The sequence below is a fragment of the Hyperoodon ampullatus genome (assembly GCF_949752795.1).
Source record: "Hyperoodon ampullatus genome assembly, chromosome: 10".
NCBI classification, from domain to species: domain Eukaryota; kingdom Metazoa; phylum Chordata; class Mammalia; order Artiodactyla; family Ziphiidae; genus Hyperoodon; species Hyperoodon ampullatus.
The window spans coordinates 80,703,215-80,724,627 of NC_136923.1; the positions used below are offsets into that span (position 1 = coordinate 80,703,215).

The 21,413-nt window shown below is 39.4% G+C and overlaps 1 protein-coding gene across 2 annotated transcripts in view; it reads right to left on the reverse strand.

Moving 5' to 3' along the window:
* The window catches only part of PKHD1 (PKHD1 ciliary IPT domain containing fibrocystin/polyductin), a gene marked incomplete at both ends in the record, with an annotated part of 432,913 nt that overhangs the window by 355,228 nt on the left and 56,272 nt on the right, over nt 1-21,413 (reverse strand). For both annotated transcript variants that reach the window (XM_079712827.1, XM_079712826.1), the window contains 6 exons: nt 5,160-5,379; nt 11,661-11,804; nt 13,666-15,258; nt 16,927-16,994; nt 17,694-17,889; nt 20,650-20,785. In XM_079712827.1, the coding sequence (XP_079568953.1) occupies nt 5,160-5,379; nt 11,661-11,804; nt 13,666-15,258; nt 16,927-16,994; nt 17,694-17,889; nt 20,650-20,785 (2,357 nt within the window). The remainder of the gene's footprint in view (nt 1-5,159; nt 5,380-11,660; nt 11,805-13,665; nt 15,259-16,926; nt 16,995-17,693; nt 17,890-20,649; nt 20,786-21,413) is intronic.

Sequence of the window (21,413 nt, forward strand, 5' to 3'; positions counted from 1 at the left end):
ATACTAAGTAAAGTAAGCCCGACAGAGAAAGACAAATATCATTTGATATCACTACCTACTGCGTGGCGCAGGGAACTATACTCAGTATCTTGTAATAATCTAAAAGGGAAAAGAATCTGAAAAACAACATATATATATATATATATATATATATATATATATAATATTTGTATAACTGAATCACTTTGCTGTACACCTGAAACTAATACAACATTGTAAATCAACTATACTGCAATTGAAAAAATAATAATAACAAAAAATGAAATAAAAAAAATTTTAAAAAGCAGCCTCCATTGTTTTCTATCACTTTATACCCCTTATCAGAACATGTGATCATCTTGTTTATTGTCTGGCCTCCTCCTCTACTCTTAAGGACAGGGACTTTGCATCTCATTCACCATTGAGTCACCAGCTCCTGGCACAGTACCTGGAACATAATAAACACTTGATAACTACTGGATGGATGGATGGATGGATGGATGGACAAACTGGGCATATATCTGCCACAGATAGAAATGTCTGTCTTTGCCAAATGACATCAAATCCATAGTGGTAGTGGCTGGCAAGGGGTTAAACCATTTAATGGCAATGGGTTCTTTGCAAAGATCCTGGAAAGTAGTTCTCTGGGTTCACAAGCACAATCTTAACAGGAACCAAGGTAAGCTATTTAGCACATGATAGTCCTAGCACCCCATGTAAAATTTATATTGTGTTTTCTGGTTATTAAATTAGTACATGTTCACTGAAAAAATTACATAAAAACTCAATGAAGAAAACAAATATGATCAGTCCTCCAGCCCCCTAGGGATAGGCACTATCAGCATTTTAGAATACATCCTTCCGGTCTTTTTCCCAATCACCTGTTGTGTGACACGTGTACATGTACTATAAACACCATCAGGATTTCATTGAGGCACTATTTTGTGACCTGTACCTTTCACTCCTCAGTATATTGTAAGCATTTCCTTCTTTGGTTAAATATTCTACACCATGGTTTTTCAAGGTTCTTAGTATATTGTCACTTGGATTCATTCTTTATTACTAAACACTTACTTCATTTCAACTGTTTTTGTTAATATACCTAAAGCTTTGAAGACTATAGTTCTTCATAAATGTTACATATTTCCAACTGCTTTCTTAAAATCCTGGAAGTAAAATTGCTGGATCAAAGTATGAAGAATTAATAAATGAAACAGAAATGAAGAAAACAATAGCAAAGATCAATAAAACTAAAAGCTGGTTCTTTGAGAAGATAAACAAAATTGATAAACCATTAGCTAGACTCATCAAGAAAAAAAGGGAGAAGACTCAAATCAATAGAATTAGAAATGAAAAAGGAGAAGTAACAACTAACACTGCAGAAATACAAAGGATCATGAGAGATTACTACAAGCGATTATATGCAAATAAAATGGACAACCTGGAAGAAATGGATAAATTCTTAGAAAGGCACGACCTTCTGAGATTGAACCAGGAAGAAATAGAAAATAAAAACAGACCAATCACAAGCACTGAAATTGAAACTGTGATTAAAAATCTTCCAACAAACAAAAGCCCAGGACCAGATGGCTTCACAGGTGAATTCTATCAAACATTTAGAGAAGAGCTAACACCAATCCTTCTCAAAATCTTCCAAAATGTAGCAGAGGGAGGAACACCCCCAAACTCATTCTATGAGGCCACCATCACCCTGATACCAAAACCAGACAAAGATGTCACAAAGAAAGAAAACTACAGGCCAATATCACTGATGAACATAGATGCAAAAATCCTCAACAAAATACTAGCAAACAGAATCCCACAGCACATTAAAAGGATCATACACCATGATCAAGTGGGATTTATCCCAGGGATGCAAGGATTCTTCAATATACACAAATCAATCAATGTGATAAACCATATTAACAAACTGAAGAATAAAAACCACATGATCATCTCAATAGATGCAGAAAAAGCTTTTGACAAAATTCAACACCCATTTATGAAAAAAACCCTCTAGAAAGTAGGCATAGAGGGAACTTACCTCAACATAATAAAGACCATATATGACAAACACACAGCCAACATCAATCTCAATGGTGAAAAACTGAAACCATTTCCACTAAGATCAGGAACAAGACAAGGTTGTCCACTCTTACCACTATTATTCAACATAGTTTTGGAAGTTTTAGCCACAGCAATCAGAGACGAAAAAGAAATAGAAGGAATCCAATCAGAAAAAAAGAAGTAAAACGGTCACTGTTTGCAGATGACATGATACTACACATAGAGAATCCTAAAGATGCTACCAGAAAACTACTGGAGCTAATCAATGAATTTGGTAAAGTAGAAGGATACAAAACTAATGCACAGAAATCTCTTGCATTCCTATACACTAATGATGAAAAATCTGAAAGAGAAATTAAGGAAACACTCCCATTTACCATTGCAACAAAAAGAATAAAATACCTAGGAATAAACCTACTTAAGGAGACAAAAGACCTGTATGCAGAAAACTATAAGACACTGATGAAAGAAATTAAAGATGATACAAACAGATGGAGAGAGATACCATGTTCTTGGATTGGAATAATCAACATTGTGAAAATGACAATACTTCGCAAAGCAATCTAGAGATTCAATGTAATCCCTATCAAACTACCAATGGCATTTTTCACAGAACTAGAACAAAAAATTTCACAATTTGTATGGAATAGCCAAAGCAATCTTGAGAAATAAAAACAGAGCTGGAGGAATCAGGATCCCTGACTTCAGACCATACTACAAACCTACAGTAATCAAGACAGTATGGTACTGGCACAAAAACAGAAATATAGATCAATGGAACAGGATAGAAAGCCCAGAGATAAACCCATGCACCTATGGTCATCTTATCTTTGATAAAGGAGGCAAGAATATACAATGCAGAAAAGACAGCCCCTTCAGCAAGTGGTGCTGGGAAAACTGGACAGCTACATGTAAAAGAATGAAATTAGAACATTCCCTAACACCCTACACAAAAATAAACTCAAAATGGATAAAAGACCTAAATGTAAGGCCAGACACTATCAAACTCTGAGAGGAAAACATAGGCAGAACACTCTATGACATAAATCACAGCAAGATCCTTTTCGACCACCTCCTAGAGAAATGGAAGTAAAAACAAAAATAAACGAATAGGACCTAATGAAACTTAAAAGCTTTTGCACAGCAAAGGAAACCATAAACAAGATGAAAAGACAACCCTCAGAATGGGAGAAAATATTTGCAAATGAAGCAACTGACAAAGGATTAATCTCCAAAATATACAAGCAGCTCATGCAGCTCAATACCAAAAAAACACACAACCCAAACAAAAAATGGGCAGGAGACCTAAATAGACATTCTCCAAAGAAGATATACAGATTGCCCACAAACACATGAAAGGATGCTCAACATAACTAATCATTAGAGAAATGCAAATCAAAACTACAATGAGATATCATCTCACACCAGTCAGAATGGCCATCATCAAGAAATCCACAAACAAGAAATGCTGGAGAGGGTGTGGAGAAAAGAGAATCCTCTTGCACTGTCGGTGGGAATGTAAATTGATACAGCCACTATGGAGAACAGTATGGAGGTTCCTTAAAAAACTACAAATAGAACTACCAAATGACCCAGCAATCCCAATACTGGGCACACACCCTGAGAAAACCATAATTCAAAAAGAGTCATGTACCACAATGTTCATTGCAGCACTATTTACAATAGCTAGGACATGCACGCAACCTAAGTGTCCACTGACAGATGAATGGATAAAGAAGATATGGCACATATATATATACAATGGAATATTACTCAGCCATAAAAAGAAACAAAATTGAGTTATTTGTAGTGAGGTGGATGGACCTAGAGTCTGTCATACAGAGCAAAGTAAGTCAGAAAGAGAAACCAAATACCGTATGCTTACACATATATATGGAATCTAAAAAAAAATGTTCTGAAGAATCTAGTGGCAGGACAGGAATAAAGATGCAGATGTGGAGAATGGACTTGAGGACACAGGGAGGGGGAAGGGTAAGCTGGGATGAAGTGAGAGAGTGGCATGGACTTATATATACTACCAAATGTAAAATAGCTAGCTAGTGGGAAGCAGCCACATAGCACATGGAGATCAGCTCAGTGCTTTGTGACCACCTAGAGGGGTGGGATAGGGAGGGTGGGAGGAGATGCAAGAGGGAGGAGATATGGGGATATATGTATATGTATAGCTGATTCACTTTGTTATAAAGCAGAAACACACCACTGTAAAGCAATTATGCTCCAATAAAGATGTTAAAAAGTAAATAAATAAATAAACAAACAAACACGGGCTGTCTTAGGACATCAGAAATTCCGACTGCCATGGAAAGGGCTGGTTCTCGCTTTTCCTCTTGGTAGTTGGTCTTGTTTAGTTTTATCTTTTAATGGGGAAAAAGGCCTTCATTAAATAATCGGATGTAACCACTCTATCTAGATAAGAAATAAAGAAGGACGCAGGGCCACATTCAGCACTGAAATATCACACTTCACAGAAAGGGAGCTGCTTGCAGAAATGAAGGTCATCTAGAGCAACCGACAGGGCCACACTTTTTTTTAAAATGTGTTTAGAAAAGGGGATTTTTACCTGGAAAGTTGTGGTATTTATTTGTTTGCTTTTTAAGTTCAAAAACTTATAAGCGTATGGCTTCTAAATCCTAGATCTACAGTCCTTTGGCCCATGCATCCCCCTTTCTTCTGAATAAACATTGCACAATCTGCTGGATTTCTCTATGACTTTTTCTCATACTTGTGAATCTGTTTGGAAAGAAAAGAAAAAGGAAACGGGAAAAGGGCCTTCTGTTTTTCATAATGTCTAATCTTTTTCCCCCATTGGCATTCACCAGATGTTGCTCTGGATCGGAAGATAAATATTAAAATCTAAGCAAGAACAAAGCAGGCTGTTTACTGGGCAGATTTTTCAGATGTTCTCTTGAACACTTGAAAAGACAGGAGACTCTTTGATATGCAGACTGGCTGGAATCCACAATGGAACAGTCCCTCCAACAAGAGGGTTGGCCCTAGGGCTGTGTCCACACAGCCTGCAGTTCCTGAGAATTCCATTAATCCACTGGCTGTGCATTCGTGGGGAAGGTCAGGGAGGGAGAGGACTGGGTTACCTGATGAAGAGGCCTGAGAAAGATGGAAAGACGGACTCCGTCCAACGATCTTGTGCACAGATGCATCGGGAACTCTCTTCACAGGTGTAGAAATAAGGCCATGATTCGGGCAGGCTCTCTGTCCCCACAGCGACAGTCAAATCACACTGCACGTAGCTGCAGCCAGAGGTCTCACAGTTCTCCTCCTCAGGCCTCAGGTCACACAGGAAAGCCAAGGACACTGCATGAAACCGTCAACGTTCGGTTAGGTAACAACCACAGAAAGAACTAAAGGCCTTACTTTGTTACATCAACCAAGCCCATGTGTTTTTCCTTGACCAATAGGAAAATAAACTTATTCATTTACTCTTCTTAAAAGTGTATTATGGGGCTTCCCTGGTGGCGCAGTGGTTGAGAGTCCGCCTGCCGATGGCAGGGAGCACGGGTTCGTGCCCCGGTCTGGGAAGATCCCGCATGCCACAGAGCGGCTGGGCCCGTGAGCCATGGCTGCTGAGCCTGCGCATCCGGAGCCTGTGCTCCGCAACGGGAGAGGCCACAACAGTGAGAGGCCCGCATACCGCCAAAAAAAAAAAAAAGTGTATTATGTATACATAATTCATACAGAAGATACAAATCATGTTTTTGTAAAATATGAATCCTCTAGTCAGAAAACTCATGTGAATGTACCATAAATCCAGCCAACATAAGCCAATACCGTCAAGATGCTCTCCAGTCTATGTGCTCCTGGCCAAGTCTACCCACTTCCTCCTCATTCTCAGAAACAAACGCTTGCATTTTTTAAATAGTTTTCTCACATGGGTTTGTATCCTAAACAGGAGATTGCTGAATTTTACTTCTTTTTGAACTTTAGAAAATAGACTACATGGCATAATATCCTTAGACCTGCTTTCTTCACTCGATATTATGTTTCCAAGATTTAGCCCTATTATTGCATGTAACTGTTGTTCAAACATTTTCACTGCTGTTCAACACTGCATTCTGTGAAAGTACTACAATATATTTACCTATTCTGTCACCAATAGACTTTTGGGTAATTCCCAGGTTTTGCTACTACAAACATGTATGGAATTTTCTCTAGGGTATATGCCTCTAAGAAAATTGTCTACTCATAGGGTAGGTGCAAGTTCAACCTTACAAGACAGTGCCATGTTGTTTCCAAAGTGGTTGTGTCATTTCACATTCCTACCACCTATATTTATGACTTCCCAGTAACCCACATAATTGTCAGCGCTTGGGATTATCAGAGTCTTAATTTTGGCCAGTCCAGTGAGTATACAAGAGCATCTCATTATGGCCTTAATCTGAATTTTCATCATTACTTTTTAGGTTGAGCAAGTTTTTATATGTTTAGTAATAACATATTTTCCCTTCTATGAAATTCCCATTTCTGTCATTTGCCTTTTTTTCTATTGGAATGCTTGTCTTTTCCTTATTGATTTGTGAGTTTTATATTCTGGGTACTAATCCTACAGAGGTTATATGCTTATTAATACCATCTCCAGATTTGTGGCTAGACTTTTCATTCTCTTTATGGGATCTCTTGATTAACAGAAGTTCTTGATTCTCATAGAGTTATGACTATTAACATTTCATAAAGAAGAATAGCAATGATTTGAAGCCCTCTGACCCTGAAACCATTTCTTTCCAGGTCATGAGACACGATGTAAAAAGCATCACCAAGCCAGACTGGCAATAACCTTTAACAGGAGGATGAACAAATCTCTACATGAGATGGTTTGGGAGCATCTCTGCCTGAAAACCTTAATAAAATAGAAAAGAAAAATTTTCTCTAGCCTTTTACCTCTACAGCTAGCTTGTTCATGCAGGTACGTAACACGTTATCAAGGGCTATGAGCTGGAAGCTAAGAGGCCTGCCTACATCACAGGGCTGCATGCAGCAAGGGATAAGACAAGTACATGAGAGGGTTTGCCGTTATTCAATCACACACAAATAGTATTATTATTGCTGGTATATTCCAAAGCACCTAACACATAGTAGGTTCTATGACTGTGTTCCCAAAGAATTACTGCAATTAAAATGTCTGGAAAGTAAGAGTCTTGTATGGATAGAGGAAACATGAGAACTTTCCAGTTAGTAAGCCCTGGGGCAAATAAAAACAGGCTTAACACCTATAAAATAATGAACTCATTATGAGTGATTAGGTGGATGCAAATTGACAAGGTGGATTATGAAAAGTGCCCAGCGTTGGGGGTCAGAATCCATGGATTTTACTCAAGGTTCTGCCACAAGACAGCTGTGCAACCTTAATCACTTTAGCTTTTCATGCCTCATGGAAAAGTCAAAGTTTCCATGAAGAAGTCATGTGGTATAACTCAAGATATAAATGCAGGAAACCAAAAGACAAAGATCTTGCTGATTTTAAACAAATACAGAGTATTAGACTGACAAGATGCTTTAGCAACCTATCATATGAAAAAAGAAAATTCTTCTTTTGTTAGAAGTACAATTTGGGGGAAAAGTAAAGATGATGACCCCAAAAGCAGCAACAGGGCTTTTTTAGAGCTCTACATTTCTTAACTTTTATTGAAGTATAGTTGATTTACAATATTATGTTAGTTTCAGGTGTATAACATAGTGATTGCATATTTTTACAGATTATACCCAAGAAGCTCAGAAGAGAAATACCAAAATGTTTACTTGCTGTAAAGTTTCTGATACAGTAGGTCCCAAGGATTCGTACTGTTAACAAACTCCCAGGTGCTGCTACTGTTGCTGCTCCAGTAATAATATTTTTTTTAGTAATTCTCAATAATAATATCATTGAGAAACACTGTGTTAGAAGGACTGAAATTATTCAGCTTTCCCAAGGGCTGCCAGTTGATTAAGGTTGAAAAAAGTAGACTGGGGAGCATTAGTTAGATTAGTTAATTTCCCTGAGAAAGGCAACTGTGAAACACTTGTATGGGTCACTGCTGTGAAAGTGCCCACTAAAAAATTTTTTTAAATATAACAGATTCTTAACTAAATTGGTTCTGTGCAATCCTATCTGAAAGTAGGGGAATTATTTAGTAGCTTTTAATAATTTATGAGACACGCTCCTTTGACAATTTGATGTACACTGTAGACCTACTTCCTACAAAAAAAAATACACAGTCATATTCTCAAAATGTCTTATCCAATTTCAGGGATACATAGAATCCCCAACTCCCATCCTGGATCTTAAGTAAGAAACCAGTGGAGTGACAAAGGATTAATCACCAAAATACACAAGCAGCTCATACAGCTCAATATCAAAAAAACAAACAACCCAATCAAAAAATGGGCAGGAGACCTAAATAGACATTTCTCCAAAGAAGATATACAGATTGCCAACAAACACATGAAAGGATGCTCAACATCACTAATCATTAGAGAAATGCAAATCAAAACTACAATGAGTTATCACCTCACACCAGTCAGAATGGCCATCATCAAAAAATCTACAAACAATAAATGCTGGAGAGGGTACGGAGAAAAGGGAACCCTTTTGCACTGTTGGTGGGAATGTAAATTGATACAGCCACTATGGAGAACAGTATGGAGGTTCCTTAAAAAATTAAAAATAGAACTACCATACGACCCAGCAATCCCACTACTGGGCATATACCCTGAGAAAACCATAATTCAAAAAGAGTCATGTACCACAATGTTCATTGCAGCACTATTTACAATAGCTAGGACATGGAATCAACCTAAATGCCCACTGATAGATGAATGGATAAAGAAGGTGTGGCACGTGTATACAATGGAATATTACTCAGCCATAAAAAGAAACAAAATTGAGTTATTTGTAGCGAGGTGGATGGACCTAGAGTCTGTCATACAGAGTGAAATAAGTCAGAAAGAGAAAAACAAATACCATATGCTAACACATATATATGGAATCTAAAAAAAAAACGGTTCTGACAAACCTAGAGGCAGGACAGGAATAAAGACACAGACATAGAGAATGGACTTGCGGACACGGGGAGGGGGAAGTATAAGCTGGGACAAAGTGAGAGAGTGACATGGACATATATACACTACCAAATGTAAAACAGGTAGCTAGTGGGAAGCAGCCCCATAGCACAGGGAGATCAGCTCCGTGCTTTGTGACCACCTAGAGGGGTAGGATAGGGAGGGTGGGAGGGAGACGCAAGAGGGAGGGGATATAGGGTATGTGTATACAAATGGCTGATTCACTTTGTTGTGCAGCGGAAGCTAACACAACGTTTTAGAGCAATTATACTCCAATAAAGATGTTAAAAAAAAAAAAAATCAGTGGAGTTGGATTCCACCAGTTCCTCTCCATCTTTATAGACACTGTACTTAAAAGTCTTTTAAAAGACTTTTTTTAATTTTAATTTTATTTCATTTATTTTTTTATACAGCAGGTTCTTATTAGTTAACTATTTTATACATATTAGTATATTTATGTCAATCCCAATCTCCCAATTCTTTTTTAATGAAAGAGGAAAATAAATTATCCATTTCCCCAGAGTAAATGAGCGGCCCTTGTACAATCAATGAGTGTTTGCTGACACCTAGTGACAATGGTAAAAGTTACAGCGCCTCACTCACGTTTTCCTCTTCTAAAAATCAAGGAATTTTGAGAATTTTTTCTAAATTTAATCAAATCTTTTAAAATATAATAATTTATTTTATTCCTCTCCTATGAGTTATAAAACTCCCAATAACACAATTTACCTGACCCTGAAACTTCACTGGTTTTTAGTTTGTACTTCTGGTTGAAACTAGATGTCTTGAAATAATAGCAAAGAGTTGATTAATTTAAATAGTGTATATGTGAAAGCCCCCTGCCCCCTCCAAAAAAACTGTAGCAGTATTTGTTAAATATTAGGACCTAGAAATGGGGAGTCGGTTTTATGTTTCCACCATTTCCCAATTCCCGTATTTATTCTTTCATCAAACATTAATTTTTCACGTCCCCTAAGCCAGGACAGTTCTAGGCACAGGAGTTAGAACAGACAAAGAAACAGACATATTAACTTCAATTTTGTACCATATCCTAAATTTCCTATTGTGGAATCTTAAGTAGAATAGATCTCTCGTCTGTGATGTTCTGCTCATATACATGATGGTAATAGGACACTCGATTTCTTGTATTGTAAGCAAGGATTCTTTCTCCTCTCCCCTCCTTTCCTCCTCCTCTCCTTCCTCCCAATCCCCACCACCACCACCACTCCTCCTCCTTCTGGTCTAAGACAATCCAATGTAAACTGCCATCACAACAGTATTATCCATCATGGAATTTTTGTCCAAGCTCAGAAGTGATGATTTTATCACTGTAAATCTTTCACCAACATTAAAGTTGCAGACACAGAAATTAGGAATATAACTTAAAGCATTTTACAGAAAACATGAGTACAAATGATTTTTAAATGCACGGGTATAAGATTTATCATTATGTAAACCAAATAACCACCTGGCTTAGCTGACCCTGTAGTGATAATAGTAATTTCATCCCTGAGACTTTTTTTTCTGAAGCTCAGTGGGTAATAAGCACGTGTTGTGAGCCCCATCATAGAAATATCAAAGCTTTGCACCTTCCATTCTAAACCCTCCACCCCACAAAGACATGGCTTCCCGTGCCACAATTTACGTGATGGCTACAAAGCTTAAAGCAGTGAGAGATCGTGGTGCTTTACTGAGTAAGGGCTCAGGTAATTATCTGGACTTTACAGAATAAAAGGATGTTAATGTTGGCCTTTTTTTCCTATAATAAGATTCAAGACCTGAGCACACTAATATGCAAGAGCTCTGCAGCAGAATGATCTAATCCCTTCACTACACCTCCAGAAGGCAGACATTTTCAGCAGCCCCACCTCAGAGCAAGACATGATTGTTTTCTCCACGATGCCTAGGCTTTCACTGAAACTAGTACTCACCACTCAGAGCTACTTTCTCCATCTTCATATGACTGCCGTCAAGGACACAGACCTACTAGAGAATGGACTTGAGGATATGGGGAGGGGGAAGGGTAAGCTGGGACAAAGTGAGAGAGTGACATGGACATATATACACTACCAAACGTAAAATAGATAACTAGTGGGAAGCAGCTGCATCGCACAGGGAGATCAGCTCGGTGCTTTGTGAACACCTAGAGGGGTGGGATAGGGAGGGTGGGAGGGAGGGAGACGCAAGAGGGAAGAGATATGGAACATATGTATATGTATAACTGATTCACTTTGTTATAAAGCAGAAACTAACACACCACTGTAAAGCAATTATACTCCAATAAAGATGTTTAAAAAAAAAGAACATAGGTGATAAATGTTTTGTTGTCATTAATATGACAAAAGCTATTATGACTCATCTTAACAGGTGGTCCCCCATTCTAACTACCATTTTAGATGGGGATCAATGAATTTTTTTTCCCCAGGAACACATAGAAAAATTTAAAGTCAATTACAGCATTAATTATCAAAAAAATGGAGTTAACCAAAGTATGTCATTTTCATATACACTCTTTAAAAAACGAATATGGCATTTTTCCTGACCATCCAGGGGCAGAACCAGGCAGCTGAAGGCAGACACTGTCGCGTTAGCCAAGACTTGGCAGGGAGCACCACACACGGCAGCTGAGATGTTCTCGGGAGAAAATCCTGCTCCAAACACATGCACAAGCCTTCCACCCAGGCAGCCTTTAAAGACAAAATGATGAGTTCACCATCATGGAGGCAAATCTTTCTTTACTCAGAATTCAAACCCATGCTTTCCTGCTCCCCTTCATTCTTTCTATGCCCTCCTGAGTCCACACACTGGCCTTAGATTCCCTGTTTTCTCAGTTTCTTCTCACTAAGCTCTGGCCTCCAAAGCCTGGAGCCCTTATTCTGTCAAACCTCAATAATTCAACAACCTACAAAATGTGTAAAAATTCCTGTGTAGAAAAATAATGCTTATTTATAGTTCTTAAAGTTTTTATACAGAAGAGTATAAAGTGAAAGAAAAACTTCCCCTAACTACTTATCTCACTCCCCAGAAGTGTCCATGTATAGAATTTCTTGTGAATTCTTCTTGAATTTTCAAAGCAAATAGGTTTTTTTTATACAAAGGGATCATTCTATACATAATATTCTACAACTTTTTAAAAAAATTAGAAGTGTAGCATAAACATTTTCCCAAGTCTATATATACAGATCTAGTTCATCATTTTAATAGCCACTTAGAATTCCATCATATGATTATGCCATAATTTACTGAGCAATCTTCCTATTGATTGATAGTTCCATAATTTCTCCTCTTTTGCTGCAATTAAGGATGGTACAATGAACTATATACACTTATATGAGTAAAACTGGTGCAACTTCTTAGAAGTGGAATTGCTAGGTCAAAGGAAAAGTAAATTTTTAATTTTGATGAATACTGCCAAATTTCTTTCCAAAATAATGTTGCCCCAGTTTATACTCCTACCTTCTGTGTAAAAAGAGTGCCTGTCTGATGGGTAAAATCACGTCAGTTCTTAACCGACAACATGTTTTGCTTCAGTCTGAAAATCAATAAAGGAAAATGTCAGCTGAAGTCTCAGATGTGCAGAGACCTCTAGTCCACATTGAGATAAAGGTCTAGTTTCTCCTGCCTTCAATGTCAAATCTAGGTGGTACTTACACAGCTACCTGACAAACTTTTTGCTTGGGTGCATTCTTACCCCTCCTCTCTCACCATAAAAGTCATGGATTCTTAGAGTTGAAAGGGGAACAAGGGAGCATCCAGCCCCAAACCCTTTATCAAATAAGAAAGCTGAGGCTTAAAAAAGTTACCCAGCTAAAACAGTGACAGACTCAGGACCAAACCCCAATCCCCATAGCATCCCGCCCAGCTGAGGCCAGACATATTTGTTCCAAGAAATGGCTTGGTTCGTACTTCATCAGTCTACGATCCTGCTCCCATAATTACTTCTAAACTTTCTGCATCACAATCGCATTTGAGCTATCTCAAGTGTAGTTAAGACATTAAGGGGACAGAAACCCAGAACATCATTGGAAAAAAAGACAAGGCAAATATCAATACATCTAAAAGGAGAAAAAGTTCAACCAATGCAATCGTACTGTGCATTTGGCTTATTATTGGTGGAGTATGAATTCGTCTGTGAAATAGTACAAACTGATAAAAATTAATCATATTTAATAAGTTTAAAACAATTCAAATTGGCAGATAGGTTTAAAAATAAATGAAGGCATTTATGCTCTACTTAAATGATCAAATTATGAGCTCTTACAAATGGTATTACTTAATTTAAAGCACAAATTAAAGCGGGTTAATGTATCAAATTAAAATACAATCAAACACTTAGAGGATAGGCACAATCTCCTCGATAAAAAACAAAGCCTCATAAATGGAGCATGACACAGTTTTAGGAGGAAGCTGGGACTGTAAGAGGAAAACCAGCTTCTCTCTCCTTCTGTCATTCAGACTGATGTTCATTTCCTACCTCACAGAGTAGGGACAGGAGCTACTGATCCACTTATATAAAGAAGGCTCTTCTGCCTCGTCTGCCCGACTTACCGAAGTTCTCGGTCACCGCTGTAACGGTCACTCTGGATGTGAACACCAGGATAGACGAGGCCCACCCTCTCAGGTGGTCATAACCTCTGACTTGGTACTCCCCGGCAGGAAGGGATGGGACCACACACTGGAGAAGGGTATGGTTGCCAGAGACACCCACACAGGGGAACATCCCAATAAAAATGTCAACGTTCGCAGCTCCTGAGATCCCGGCCACCAAAAACGTTAAGACGTCATCAGTCTGAGAAACTGAGAGCAATTCGGGGGTGAAGGCGTCACTGTAACCAATGACGCCCACCTGGTAAGAAAGTCCATCTACCTCTATGTCCAGGGCAACGGAGCCATTCCCTGCAGGAACAGCACACTGGATGAGCTCAGAGCTGAGGTTCACAGTCAGGCAGGCCCGCTGGCCAACGTAGACTAAAGTGGAGTTCCGCCCCCTCAGGGATGTACCCTCCAAGGTCAAGAGGCTTCCACCATGGAGGCTGAAATTCTTGGGGAAATAATGAAACACTTGAGGCAAAATGTGGAAGTGTCTGTAAACGTAACCAGAGCAAGCATACCCATATCTTGTATGAAAAACTGACAGGTAGTGGGGTCCTGGGGCCAAGTCACTGATCCAGCATGCCACGTGGCTTGTATTAAAGAAAGTCACAGTGCAAGGAAGGAGATCATCCACAAACACCATTGGTTCATCAGCCGCGGTACCTAACCTCTGACCCCTAATCAGCACTGTGGTCAGAGACCCACTGATGGTCGTGGTCCAGGCGTCCAGGACAGGAGTTGTCTCTTCACACAAGAAAAGAGTGCAATTCCCCTGACAGGCGCCGGGCAGCCCATTAACCAGGACAGTGACAGTCAGGGTGAAGGAAGTGCCAGGCAAGGGGTTACCCACCGGGGTAATCTGACAGAGGACCATCTGGTCCCCCAAACTCAAAATCACACAAGTGAAAGGACCTGAAATGTCAACCTGAACTGACCTCCTGCTGGAATTGAGAGCCGAGCCTCTCACCGTGAGTACTGTCCCTCCACAAGTGGACCCAAGTGTTGGGGAAATGGCTGTTATCTGAGGCAACACCACAAATTGCTGGGGCACCGCAGACATGTCAGCAAACCCCATCTGCCTCTGACGTACTTGGAGAGGATAGATGCCCGCCTCCAAACTGTGAAGAGGAAAAGCGCATCCAGACAGGCTTGTGTTGCTACTGGGAGACTGGGTCTCAACATCACAGCTCAAGTTCCCCAGAAGGACCTCTGAGTTGGAGAGATTCTGCCCTTGCACGTAGAGCCTCAGGCTGTGATTTGTGATTTCTCCTCGTGTGGCTGTGACCACCGGGGTTGCTGCCATTTCATATGTGAAGATGAAGCCCTTCCCCACCAGGCTTGGCAAAGGTTGGTGGGGGAAGGGCTGGCTGCCAGCCCAGACCTCCACAGGGGCTGGGGCACCAGGCGGCAGGGGGGCTGGCGGAATCTCACACCAGACCTTCGTCTCCGTTGAGTTCACAATGTCACAGGACCGATTGCCCACGAGCACCCAAACCAAAGCTGGGTCCCTGCTGAACCCTCTTCCTGAGATGCTGAGGATGGTTCCACCTAAAGCACAAATATTGAGAACAAAACTGAAAAGCTGATATTTCAGAACTAGGAACTCACAGCCCCTGTGTGAGCCCCAGCAGGACTAAGTAAAAGGTGGGGTAAAAGTGTTAGTGAAAGTATTTCACCTCACCCATCGATGTTGATGTGTGATCATTTTGGCAGGAGTCAGATGGGCTAAATTTCACATGACAGTAAAACAATATAAATTGTCCTATAAGAGGAATGTTTATAATATTTAAGACAAAATTTCCAAGTATGTTTATAGATCCTAGAAACCTCCATCAACTTGGACACTAATGAAAAAATCAAATTTCTTGAAGTGCTCTTGTCATCTGCTATATTATCTAACATGTCAGTCTATATGATTCTACAAATTATTATGTAGAAAGAGGATATGTATATTTCATATACATATGTATACAACATATACATAATGAAAAATCAAATTATTTAGTCTTCTTGTCATCTGTTGTATTATCTACCCTAATATTCCATATTATTCTCTATGTTATTATGTAGTACATAGGTATATTGTTCTACATATATTAAACTTCATAATGAAAAATCTAATTTGTTGAAGTCTTCTACTTATCTTCTATATTATTCTATTAATATTCCAGTATTCCATATATTATGTAGTCATGTGTGTGTGTGTATATGACATATCAAGAAGAAATGAAACATTGAAACATGCTTGTAATTTTGCTGCTGTATTCATAGACATTGTCTCACTTTCTTGTTGAGGTACAATCAAATCCCATCTTCAGGACAGGGATGGGGGCAACATACCCCTTATCATTACCAAATCAGTGGTATAGCCAAGCAGCTTTAAAAAGGATTATACTATGTTCAAGAAGGATAATGTGCCTACTATATAGCACAGGGAACTACTCAACACTCTGCAATGGCCTATATGGGAAAAGAATCTAAAAAAGAGTGGATATATGTATGTGTATAACTAATTCACTTTGATATACACCTGAAACTAACACAACATTGTAAATCAACTATACTCCAATAAAAAAAAATTTTAAAAAGGACAATGTGTTATTTCATCCACTATCACAATGATTATCACAGGCAAATATATAGCTTTCAATTTTTTCTGAAAATGAGTAGTTTTCTAGATTTCTCTATTTGTCCTGTCCTGACATCTCCCATATTGGCATTTGTGTTTCTGACTCTGTCTCATCCTTCTTCTTCATCCCTAGAGCAAGCGAAGACGTCAAAGACTCATCCCTCTTGTCCTTGCATATGCAGTACCAAAAAGGCTAACTCAGGAAGCTCTTCTCTTGTTTTCTACTGTTGTTTTTGTAATCGAAATATAGTTTATCTAAAATATTGTGTTCATTTCTGATGTACAGCAAAGTGATTCAGTGATATGTACTCGAGATGTGCCACTTTTTAGATGTTTCAGCCTCCTTCCATTAGGAAAAAAGAAAACCAGGCACATCTCCTTATCGTAAAAATTCTTTAATTTCCTGAACTCACTGGGCTAAGGGATCCTGAGTTTTCACACCCTCCAAAGTATGTCACTCAGTTCCCAGTGCAGGGGAAAGCACCTTTCCCTGCAGCCCCTTCTCTGGTCTCACCAGGAACAAACTCTGAATATCCAGGGAGTAGACTTGCTGAATAAATAATACCAGTCAGGTCAAAGCCACTCACCCAGAAGGGACCCACAGCAAGGCTGGATGCTGAAGACTTCTGTGATGTACTGGATGAGAAGATCCACACTATAGAAAATGGGGAGATGGTCATGAAATAACTGAGAGTCAGAAAAAAAGAGAAAAGAAGGCACGAGACAGCGGAGATGTATGTATTGGGGGGAGAAGAAGAAAGGAGGCTGCGATGGAGAGCACAGGTGAGGGGCACTGTCCACCAGAGAAGGAAGGAAACGTGAAGAAGAGAAGCTATGTGGGATATTTTCCTGCTCCAATATCAAGTGGGCACATCAGCCTCATAGTTTAGCTACTTTCTGGAATGAAGCAAGGGAACTTCTGGAGAAAGACTGGGCAGAGGGACTTCAGGGTAAAGAGGACTGAGCACGGCTTGTGCAGTAATTGAAGCCATTTATTCAAAGCCCAAGACACCGTTATTATTAAAGGTCTTAGTGAAATCACAGTCTCTTATTAAGCACAGACTCTTCCTCCTCACATAGAGATGCCCATCCCATCCCATCCCAACCCAACTGAGAGACATGACATCTTAGTTCCAGAAAGTTCTCCTTTCCCCAACTAGTAAGCCAAAAACTGGTCTTGAGAGTGAACTGTCCTGTAGGGTCTCCAAGATTTGTTCAAATTTTAGGGCTCTCATATGTTTATCCCTTAACTTCAGAAGAAGAAAAAATAAAGACCTAACTCAAAACTAGAATTCCTCAACTGAATCGCTAGACCATCAACAGACTTAAAATGAATGGCAAGGGTCCACCTCACCCTTGTGCGTGAATATGGGCCCCATTGATGGAGACTGAGATTCCGTGGAGCCCAGCAGGCAGCGGGGGCAGCACCACCTCCAGGCCCTGAGCTGCCTGTGCTCGGACTCGAGCTCTGGTGTCCCCAATGTGGACTTGAGCATCCAAATCCGTGTGGTTCATTGGCAGCGCCATTCCAATGGAAAGGGTCTCACCTCCTGTGTTGAAAAGAATCCGTTAGCCCCTGTGAAGTGGATTTGTGGTCTCAACCATTTATTCAATTCTAAGATTATCTTTCGAGATTAAACACGTGGTTAGCCCTGTGCATAATACTCTGATTAAGAGTTTTAATGCCGGGAATTCCCTGGCAGTCCAATGGTTAGGACTTGGCGCTTTCACTGATGGAACCAGGTTTGATCGTTGGTCAGGGAACTAAGATCCTGCAAGCCATGAAGCGTGGCCAAAACAAATAAAATAAAAATAATTTGAAAAAGTTTTTAATGCCAACCTAATTTTTATCATGAAACTTACAACTCTTTTAATAGAGCTACAGCCTATAACTTCAAGGGCATAGAAAGAAAAATTGTCAGGACAATTGTACACAAGAGGCATTAATTCACCTCCATGCAAAGGCAAATCAAGTAGTTATGATGGTCTTCATAACCAGAAAATAACACTCCATGTCCTTTTTGTAGCCTCTACTTTTCTGAAGATAAAAGTCTAAAGCTCTGTCTTGATTATGCACTGAGCCCCATAGCAATGCTATATATGAGCGCAGTCATTTGCAGTTACAGAGCCCTTTCACCCACATTATCCCATTTGACCCTCACACTGTCCTGATAACATATGCAGGGCAGTTAGCAGGACTGGCATTTTGCTTTTGAGGAAACTAAGGCTCAGTAGCCCAGGTCTCAGAGCTGATTAATGGAAATGTGAGGGCCTGAGTCCAGTCTTGTGTCTCAATACCTTTTTTAGTTTATTAGCAACTCTACTGAAGTGCCATGTGTACTACGGACACTTCATTTTATCTCATATATTTATTGAGTATCAAGAGGAACAGATACGGCTATCATATGTTAAATGAAGTTTTGCAGGGTATGTAAAGCAGATAGGCTCTAAAAGGTTATAGAAAATCTGCTTATTGGGGCTACATTTAAAACAATTAGGTGTGTAAGAACTTGAATTTGGCATTGGCGGACTTTTCAGCTAATGGATCCCAGCCTGCTGTGAAGAAGGAAACCACATGGGGCCAATGTAGAGAGGCCATCTTTGGCCCATGTATACAACACCCAGTATCTGGCAGAATGATGGTGCTCACTTCAATAAAGCATTTATTGAGTGCTACTCTGTGTTAGTTCCTGGACTAGGTACTTTTATCTACTGATACTTCATCTCCATTTTTCCCAATAACGTTGAAAGACTTATTCCTACCTAACAGTTGGAGAAGCTAAAGATAAAGGAAGTTAAGTATTGTGCCCAAGGAGTGGTTGAGTTGGAATTCATTCAGATCAGGCGCTGATGGCAAAAATCACACTAATGGTCTCTCACATCAAATCCTTCCTCCTCCTTCCCTGCCCCTCTTCTTTTTTCTTTGATTTCATCTTGGCTCTATTGTCATCAGCAGCAGCAGCATCTCCTGGATGGAGATATGTAGCCCTCCAACTTTCAAAAGAAGCTTTCCCAATAGGGCACCACTCACTGTGGGTTTTATAACAAGTTCTTCTTTATTCTGCCTGTAGAAAGATCTCATTGCAAGTGTAAATCCTGCAAATAATGCATCATGTTGTATATATCAATAACATGAACTCCTTGGGCTCTTGGTCAATTGTCAAGCTAATCTGATATGCCTTTGAGGCACTGATGCAATGTATTTATTCTTTTCATTATAGATGGGAAATTTTATTAAGAGCCAAAATCACTGAAATCTGAATAGAACACGGAGCTCCCTCCTCCCTTTTCTACTTCGTTGGGAAGAATCTATACCACTAAGGAATTTTACACACTTTGGCCGCCTCAGGCAGCAAATTCTTCTTCTGCACTATCTGAGCTGAATAATATTGAGAAGCTAAAGGACACCTCCCTTTATGTACTCTTGAGCAATGGAAAATGAAAATAGTACCAGAAAAATTTAGTCCAGGCTGTTTCTTTAGGAAATTTGATGGTCTTGTATAATAAACCCTTAGACATGTCTGCCATAAGCTCTGTCAACTGGCACCCAATTAACCAGAACACAGTGCTACCTGCTACTTTTCCAAATCTATATGTTATGACATGATAATAAATTGTCATAATTCCATCCTGTCATATCATCTGAATCATCAAAGAAAGATTAAATCATTTCATGTAGTTGGATGCTAAAGAATACACTCTTTATATATATGTCTCTCAAGGAACAAGTTAATCAGAATATACTATTTTCTAATCATATCAAATAACTGCTATAAAAGGATCTGCTGCCCCAAATGCTATTTTACAATAAACTGTAAGTGGCTGCGTGCTTGGAATCTGCAACCAGACTGCCTGAGTTCAAACCCCAACTCTGGTACTTACTACCAGGTTGTTACTACCAAATAACATCTTAGACAAGTAACTTATTCTCTCTGTTCTTTAGTTTCCTAATCTGTAAACTGAGGCTAATAATTCTATAAATTAATGACAAAGATTAATGTCTACTATATGTCTGTGCTATTATTATTGGCACATAGTAGGTATATAATACATATTTACTGAATTTTTAATTTTGAATTTCCATGTCATTTTCAGGATAGAAATGGTCCCAATTTTACAGAGAGAAAAATAGATATAAGGAGATTTATTCAATGATGGCTAAGAGGAGAAAATCAGTCTCCAGATTTTCAGAAAAATAACTTCCATCCAAAATATAATACTATCTTCAATAAAATTAACAGGCCATTGTTTGCCTTTTTATACAATCAGTGCTCTAAGCTGAAAAGATCCTGCAGGATCAGGTATTTTACCTGCTATGCCACTTCTGTTTCTGCTGAGAGACACGATTACTGGATTTAAAGAGGAGACATAAGTAAATGCCTTGGGAAGAACCACAGAATGGTCCCCTCTGATCACAGTCACATTCACTGTAGGTCCATCTTCCCTCTGAAAAATTAATTTTTAAAATCAAAACTCTGGGGACTCCCCTAGTCATCCAGTGGTAAAGAATCGACCTTCCAATGCAGGGGACGCAGGTTCGATCCCTGGTCAGGGAACTAAGATCCCACATGCCACGGCACAACTAAGCCCACGCGCCACAACTTTGAGCTCTTGCATCTCAACGAGAGAGCCCGTGTGCTGCAAACTACAGAGCCCACTCGCCCTGGAGCCCTTGAGCCACAACTAAAGAGAGAAAACCCACATGCCACAAATAGAGAGAAGCCCGGGTACCGCAACGAAGAGACCACACACCATAACAAAAGGTCCCACATGCCTCAACGAAGATCCCGTGTGCCACAACTAAGACCTAACACAGCCAAAAAAATAAGGAAAATAAATAAATAAATATTTTTAAAAAATAAAATAAAAACTCTGTAAATAAGACTGAGTTGAGCAAAGTCCATACAGAATTAGTTTAAAGGGTTAATTTCAAGAAAATTGTTTTTAAAGACTATATTTGCTACTTTGAAGTCTCTCTGTGTGTCTCTCTCTGTCTCTGTCTCTCTCACATGCACACACACACACAGTGACAAGTGCTTAGAATAGGCAAGTGCAGCATCCAACAGATTAAAGA